The sequence below is a fragment of the Juglans regia genome, unplaced genomic scaffold (genome assembly GCF_001411555.2).
Source record: "Juglans regia cultivar Chandler unplaced genomic scaffold, Walnut 2.0 Scaffold_91, whole genome shotgun sequence".
NCBI lineage: Eukaryota > Viridiplantae > Streptophyta > Magnoliopsida > Fagales > Juglandaceae > Juglans > Juglans regia.
In genome coordinates, this window is record NW_023364095.1 from 3260 (window position 1) to 11951 (window position 8692).

Here is an 8692-nt window from a genome sequence, read left to right on the forward strand (position 1 = left end):
GCAAATTTGTACCTTTCTGAATTTTCACCTCATAATGAGCAAAAGAATCAATTAAGGGAAATGTGCGGCTTCTTTTGAGGAATTCAGATAAGGTCACGACTCACGGCCCACAGGTACCGAGCACCTTTTATCTTTATTTTTATTTTTCTCCGCAGCAATTGCTTTGATTTCAGTCAGGAGAGTTTTATCTATAAAACCAAAAGACGATGCTACAGCTCCCGGAGCTATAAGATGTGTTTTCATATATTTTTTTAAAATGATTTTTTATATAGATTTTTTTAATATTTTTTTAATATTTTTAAAAAATAAAATAAATTTAGAACATCATTAAAAATATTTTTTTAATTAAAAAATAAAAAAATTATTAAAAAATACTTTTTTAATCACATAATAAAATAAAAAAATTATAAAAAATATTTTTTATTTTACTTCATAATTAAAAAAAATATTTTTTAATAATATTATAAACTTTTTTATTTTTTAAAAATATTAAAAATGATTAAAAAAATCTATATAAAAAATAACTTAAAAAAAGTTATATAAAAACAAAAGAATAGCAATGCACTCAAAGCCAATAAAAAAATGATTGACATATAATAATTTTTACAATAATTTTTATTTTAAAAATTTTAAAAATTATAAAAATAATTATACATATATCATTATTGGCCAATAAAATCTTTTTTTTTAACCTAGGTCAAAACACACGCACGCGCGTACAAGTTATGGGAATGATAATTAATGAAGACGCACATGCATGTCCTCTCGCAAATTTTAATTTACGAGATCTAGAGCAATTTCTAAATGAAAAAAATCTATTCATTATTTTTTTCTCTTCATTATTTTATAATGTGATATTAAATAATAAATTTACAAATAAAATATAATAAATAATTTTTAATAATTTAATATCACATCATAAGATGATGAGATGATGATGTCAAGGTTCAAAATTCAATATTTTATGGATGCAAACAATCATTTGAGACCACACCTCCTAATAAAAAATCAACGATTTAACTAATTTTGTGTAGGAAAAATTTTGAGAGTGCGGTGCACGAGACTATAATTTACTCTATAAAGATGGATCCAAAAAGCTTTACCTTAGAGAGGTTTTCCGACATTTAAAAAAAAAAATATATATACAACACACTTGATAATTGTAAATATCATTTCTTGGATATAATAGGATTATCTCTCATAGCAAGTTTGGCCAACAAAAAATTATACTTGCATTAGTAACAATTCAAGAAGCTAAAAGATCAAAGCTAGAGAAAATTGTCCTGGAAGGAGATTCAAATGTGAAAACTCAAGCAATCTCAAATTCCTTCTATGTCCAAGTATGGACTTTGAGCCCCATCATAAATGATATTAGACATCATTTAAATTTATTAAAAAAATAGACAGTGAGAAAAATTTATCGATTAAAAAATTGATGTGCACACAACTTAGCACAATGGGCAACTGCAATGCAGGCTTTCGACAATATCTCTCTGATCCAAATTCTTGCATTCTTACTGCAATTTCATAGTAAAAAAGATCCACCTTTATTTTTGTAATTATTTAAATCTTATGTATCGTACTGTTTTATGTTTTAATATATCACTAGCAACTTGCGAAAAAAAAAATACACATTAAATATATCGATAACCTAGAAATCTGTTGCATTAATTAGTATACAAGTTTAATTTCTTTTATGACTAATGTAGTAATATAAAGTATAAACTGTGTACCATTTATTGAAACACTGCACACATCTCAAGGCCTTCACTAATTAAAGAGAGTTTACAGTTATTAGTCTTCTTGCGAAAAAAAAAAATAAATAAATAAAGAGAGTTTACAGATGGTACCCAACCTGCTAACCCCTCAACTATTTTTGTCCTATTGAATTATTAATAGAGAAGACAACGCCATTGCCTAAAGAAAAATACTACTATGCCGTTTAAAAGATATCGTTCTATTTGACGGTTTAGTAAAATTATTTTTTTATTTAATGATAAATGAAATGATTTTAAATATATTAATATTTTTTTATTTTTAAAAAATATTTAAATATATTAAAAAAATATAAATAAAAAAAATTATAAAAATAACTAACGGTCAAATAGAGCGGTGCAGAGTAGCACCACTCTTACCTAAAATCGGAACAAGCTCAATTTTATGTAATAATAATTTTAGGATATGTATTAAAAAGAGAAATTCCTTGATTAATTTTTTTTTGTAAAAATAAAGTTATAACTTAAGTATTTAGATATAGTATATTTTATTATAATATTATTTTTATTAAAAAATAAATTTAACATATAAAAAAATATTATATAAAATCACGTCAATAACTTCTATTTTATGAAATAATTGACCGTAACAATTTTTATTAAGATTTTTATAATTTTTTGATAAAATAAAAATAAAAATTTGAATATTTTCAACACAAGTCTCACTGCTTTAATAATGTAAAACGATCCTAATGACTCTTCAATCGTATAAATATAAGGGTGGGCAGCGGGATCTCGCCCCTACTCCCGTCCCGCACTCTGTAAATATTTTGTATATAGATTATAATTTGTTAAAAATTTAAATTTAATTTTAAATTAATAGATTGATTTGACTTCTTAAACTAATAATTATACAAGAGATTAATATAATACAATAATAATAAATAAGTAATGCAAAAACCATGCGGTGACCCCTCCCCGCACCCTGCGGGTGCACACCTAAAAAATAATTCGATCATACCTCTCAAGGTGTTAATCGTCATTTCAATCTCGTAACAATCAACTTCCTGTCTCGGTTCCGCCAGCGTGGCAAGGAGACAGAGAGATTTCATCGAAACATAGCACAGGGGAGGACTTCCCAGACCTTTGCCAGTTGCCTTTACCGACCACACAGCGGATTCGGAGTTAACGCCGCTAAACAGTAAACGGTCACCAGTGTTTCCATTACCACCGTTCCTTTCTTTATCTTCGTTGGCTCACTTACCAAAAGGTCCACGGACTCTCTCTTCCTCTCTGTCTGGCGAGCTCTCGGAATCTCGCCGGAGAATCTCACTTGGTTGCCCGAAACGCCGTGGATTGCGACTTCTTGAAATTACAGCGGAGCCAAAGAGGAGAGGAGAAGGAGAGAAGGAGAGAATTGTGATGGTATAAAAGAATAACTTATAAAATAGGAGGCGAGGTGGGGGTTGGGGGTGGTGGTTAACGTGCAATGCAGGAAAAGGAAGCATCGAAGCTTTGGAGAATCTTACACGGCACAGATACTTAGATGATCCCCTTCCTTAAGCCTCTTGCCTTATGCCGTAATTTATTCCATTCTCTGTCGCATTCCGACCTAGTTTTTTCAAAAACCTATGTCCCTCCCCGCTGTACATAAATATCTTCCTCCTCGAATTTTTGCTACTCCAATTCCGGTGTGAAAAATATTTTCTTCAGCTCTTGAATTCTGGTCGCAATTTGATGCGTTTGGGTGAATTTTTTTTCCCGATCCTTTTGAATGCTGCTGCTCTTCGAAGTTCAACCATTAGATTTTAATTCGAGCTTGCGGCTAGTTGTGGAGGTAAACTGTACCATCGGATGTTGAATTCTGTGTGTTTAGCTCGGGTAATCTCTTCTTTTGATCTTACCGATCCTCCTGAAATCTATGAATAATTTTGCGATTAGTTTGTTGCATATTCATATGAATTGTAAATGATGCTGGTTATTAATGTCTATTTCTGTCTATCATATATTTTGATGCCTTATGCCCAAGATCTAAGCTAATCCAAGTTAGGTGGCTTTTAATTTTATGATTATACCTTAGCGACCATGTCTATGCATGCTGTGCTACCATTGGTCTGGATTGGTGTGACTATCCTATCTTACTCGCTGACCAGATATCTACGGTGCAGGTTTTTTTTTCGCTCTTTTGTTGGAGGGAGAATTTTGAACTACATATAGAGCCATAAATTTGGTTGTCAGCACGGAGGTGGAGATTTTCTTTTGAAGGCGTTTCTTTATTTGGAAGGTTTTACCACTCTTAGTTATCGCAATGCCATCTGAAATAATGGACCTACCTGACTTTTCATCATCATCCTCGTACTTCTCAGATGATTTATGTTTTCCCAACGAGGTACTGAGCTACTGCTTCCCTGTTTATGTTCCAATTTTGTCTTAAGTGTATATTCTATTATTAGAATTCATGGTTCGTTTTAATCTAAGGGGGATCTGTGCACCAATTAGTGTATAATTTAGAATCTGAAACTTTTAATACGTCCTTACTGTTGAGTTTGTTCCAGTTGTCCTTATATTTCTTTCCATTTTCTATGCTTGGCAGAGAAAGTTTGGTTTATGGAAGTCAGATAACATGCGTGGTGGCTTTGGTGAGTATCATTAATTTAGAAAATGAAGATCATGCTGTTTTTGCTCCATAAACAGAATGCTAATGCATTTTCTGTGGATTTCTTTTGCCATTTTTTTACATGAACGTACAGTTTTTCCATTTGAATTGTTGTTGGATTTAGCAGGTATTTAATGTATTTGTCAGAATATTTCTGAACTCGGGAGTTTCAATTGCAACTAAAAGACCTTGACTGTTTTCTACTTTTCTGTCTCAATCCAAGCATGAATGGGGCTCTTCTCTAAATGTCCGTAGCCGTGTAGGATCTTTTCTGTAGATCGAAGGAGTATTTAGTCTTGGCTGTGGTTAGCCTTTTAGTTTGAACATTGTAAAAAGGGCAGAAGATGCAGATGTGTTATAAATAACGTGTAAAACTAGGAAGCTGGAAATATCTAAAATTTAGAGAAGACAAGGTCTATGTAATCATTTATTTAATGGATCCTATTTGCGACAAAGGTGTGGTGTTTTAGATATTAATTAATAGGTAGCATGCACGTTTCATATATGTAATTGTAATTGGTCAATTTCTAGTGTGTGGTGTCTCCGGTAATTTCAGAAGCAATTTTTTTCGAAGCATCTCAAATAGGAATTTTCATGTTTTCATCAGTGAAAAAAACAACCTTTTCAAGGCATGCACTCTAATTGAAACGCTTTTCCTTAAAACTGACACCTGTTGCTTTTTTTGCCAAGTGCACTTATGTGGTAGCACAATCAACCTGCTTTCAATATCTATTGTTACTGCTGTATGTAAATTGGAATGGATGGGCTGTTTTGTGTTTTTACGGATTTAATACGCGAGGAGCTGGCTGCTTGGAACACATTATTTGCCCAAAGCATGGATGAAACTACGGGGGGACTTGGGGGCCCTCACTTCAATCAATATAACTTGCAGGCGGCTACAACTAATTCCTTAATTCAAATTGTTGCTACTTGAATATTGAAATTTATTATAAATGAAGACTTTTTCATTTTTTAAGGTTAAAACCCTATATAATGTGATGAACAGCCGTGGGAGCAGGGAGAGCATCCAGTCATTCAGCAAGTTTGAATGTACAGCCGGCATCTTATGCTATAGAAAGCAACAGGGGTAGTATGGTGGGTACTCAGTATGAGAGCAGTCTCTTCTCAAGTTCGTTGTCGGAGTTATTCAATGGGAAGTGTAAGTTACCCATTCCCTTCACTGCTTCTATTCTTGCACTTTGCTTGTACCAACTCATATCCTTAACCTTAAACCATGTAATACAACTAACTTCATTGATTTATAGATTTTGACGTCTTGGCTGTGGGTTTCATTATAATACTGTTTGCTGAACCTGTAAGTTTATACCCTTTAGTTTTGTATGAATTTTGTTGATGCAGTGAGATTATCATCAAACCATGCTCTATATGGCCATTCTGTTGATACTGTTGCCTCCCATTATGAGGAAGAGGAACCTTTTGAATCCCTTGAAGAAATTGAGGCCCAAACCATTGGAAACCTCTTGCCTGATTATGATGACTTTCTTTCTGGAGTGACTGATGGGCTTGACTGTATTGTCCAGCCCAGTGGTGGGGATGATGTGGAGGAGTTAGATCTTTTTAGCAGTGTCGGGGGAATGGAATTGGGAGATGATTGTTCATCTGATGGACAAAATAATTCTGACTTCCCTGGGGGAGTTTCTAATGGTCAGCCAGGGGAATCAAATGGTTCAGTAGCTGCTGAACACCCTTCCAGGACGTTGTTTGTTAGAAATATAAATGGCAATCTTGAAGACTCCGAATTGAAGACCCTTTTCGAGGTGTGTACTTTCCTTTGTTTTTGTTGGCGTTTTAGTTCGCTCTTAATGTGTGTGTTTGCTTGGGCATTACTCTACATAGAACACTAACTTATAATTTCCTATATTTAATGTGCAGCAATATGGAGATATTCGCACTCTTTATACAGCTTGCAAGCATCGTGGTTTTGTTATGATCTCCTATTATGACATTAGAGCAGCCCGAAATGCAATGAAAGCACTCCATAACAGACCAGTGAGGCGTAGGAAGCTTGACATCCATTACTTGCTTCCAAAGGTGGGCTTCTGTATGTTCATCCTTGTTTATTTATGTTATTGCTTTCGTTAATCGAACATCATCATAGCTGTACTCATGTAAGAATGATGTCTTGATTATCATTATATTGTAAGTAGTTCATTCTAGTTTTATTGATCTCTGCATATCCATTTTTGCTTGACTTCTTGCCTATTTGGTTGTCTTCTGGCAGGATAACCCTTCTGAAAAAGATATAGATAAGGGCACTCTTGTGGTATTTAACCTTGATTCCTCTGTTTCGAATGATGACCTTCATCAGATTTTTTGTGCCTATGGAGAAATCAAGGAGGTAAACTTGTGGTCAGCTTTTATCCTTGACTTCTGAGATTATGATGGGGGGGTTCTAATGTGTGGTCAGTTCCTGTTCATGGATGTGTAGATTCGGGAATCCCCACAAAGAAGTCTCCACAAGTTTATTGAATTTTATGATGTAAGAGCTGCAGAGGCTGCTCTTCATGCATTAAACAAGAGTGATATTGCAGGGAGACGGATTAAGCTTGAACCAGGCCATCCAGGGGGATCAAGACGGTAGCACAATAATTCTCCTTTTACTGCTTGTATATTATTTCTTACTTTTGCCTTTTACTTCAGCCCTTGGTGGCATAAGAATTAAGTAGGTAACAGCGAAAAACATGTACTTTTTTCTCATTTGGCAGGCAAAAATTTTGATTGATTCACTTATTGTAAGGCTAAGGCTGCAGGACGTATGCATTGATATTTGCATTTCTAATTAAGGTCTATGCTTCTTACTAACTATGTTGCTAAAATTGAACAGAGGACGGTGCTTTTATTCCTGATGAAATGACCTTTGCGTTGTTCATTGCTTTGGATCCATTACTAACACTTTTTCTTGGTCTTTCTTTTGGGTGTTCATTTGTTGCTGCAGTCTGATGCAACAGTTCTCTTCAGAGTTGAAACAAGATGATCGTGGTCTTTATCTGCAACACAATGGCCCTCCTATTGACTCAAACACCAGCTTCCCTGGTAATTACCGATAAATTCTTGCTCTTTAAGTAATAATTTAGGCCAAGACAAAAAAAAAAGGGGGGTAATAATTTAGGGAAAAAAGAACAATTATGTTGTCTCATAAAGTCTTGTTGACACTACCAGCTCCGCATGGTGAAATTGCTTCTACTCGCATGGATCGTGGAACTATTTTGGGGGTGCACCCTGCAATACAAGCTCCATCCATTGAATCTGTGTTTCATCATGGTATCTCTTCTAGTGTGCCGAACAGCTTACCCTCTCTGGTGAGAGTTGAATCAGTTGGCAATCAGCCTGGCCTTGCTGAGTCTGGGCGATCACCAGGACAACTGAAATTTGATATTCAAGGCACTACGACTTTTCATCCTCATTCACTTCCAGAGTATCATAATGGCTTAACAAATGGTGTTCATGTGAATTCTCTGGGCATCATCACTGCAAACATCAGTCACAGTCAACAAGAAAGATTTGATAACTGGCAGTTCCACAGAGTAAGCTCAAATGGGCACCCAATTGAACTCAAAGAAGCTGGTGGTAAGTGCAATGGACAGCTAGCTACATTTTCTTTTAATGATTTCCATTATACATTTTTCAGTTTTCTAATTGTGCCAATGCCATGTTGTGCTACCAACCATATTCGAGATCTTCTTTCTAAGATGAAAGAAGAAAGATCAGTTTTTGAAAGAAATAACAAAAAGCAGAAAGAGTAGGGGTCGACTCAAACTTTGAACTGGGTTTATCAAAATGGCTTACTTTCCCCCTCGACGCTTGAAATATATCTGAGCACTAAAAAATACACTATTGGCTGGATGGGACTTTGCCGTGCCCTTTGTTCTGGTGCTGCATCTGATATTCAATGAGGTGCCAGCACTAGAGAAGGCCAAAGTACCTGTCAAACCCCTTCATATACTTGGTTTAATTGATCCCTGTAGTGGTGTTGGATGCTGTGATTTGGGACACTATCACTTTGCTTCATTTGCAATTGAATCTTCGTATAGCATTGTCAAATTTAGGTTATACACTTTGGTTGAACTGCTTTTCCAGTTAGAAGGAAAATGAAATTTCTAACTATTATTTATTAACAAAAAAAGTCTAATTACTTCTGTTTTTTTCTATTTGTTGATGTGTTGATTTTAACTGGTTTTCCCCTCTCGCTCTCTCCTTTTCTCAGTTTTTCAATCTACTGGTAATGGGAGCTGTTCTCTTCCTGGACATCATTATTCATGGAACAGCTCCCATCACTCTCAGCCTCCAGGCATGATGTGGC

At 34.7% G+C, this 8692-nt stretch overlaps 1 protein-coding gene across 1 annotated transcript; it reads left to right on the forward strand.

Annotated features, from left to right (window-relative positions):
- Positions 1 to 2748: 2748 nt before the first annotated feature.
- On the forward strand, positions 2749 to 8688 carry LOC118347524 (protein MEI2-like 4; the record flags this gene model as incomplete). The annotated part of the gene is made up of 11 exons (XM_035687255.1): positions 2749 to 3596; positions 3884 to 4104; positions 4309 to 4354; positions 5378 to 5530; positions 5731 to 6149; positions 6265 to 6423; positions 6614 to 6730; positions 6821 to 6969; positions 7328 to 7425; positions 7552 to 7959; positions 8597 to 8688. Coding segments are annotated over exons 2-11 (1722 nt in total), but the record flags the coding sequence as incomplete, so codon positions are not given.
- Positions 8689 to 8692: the final 4 nt, after the last annotated feature.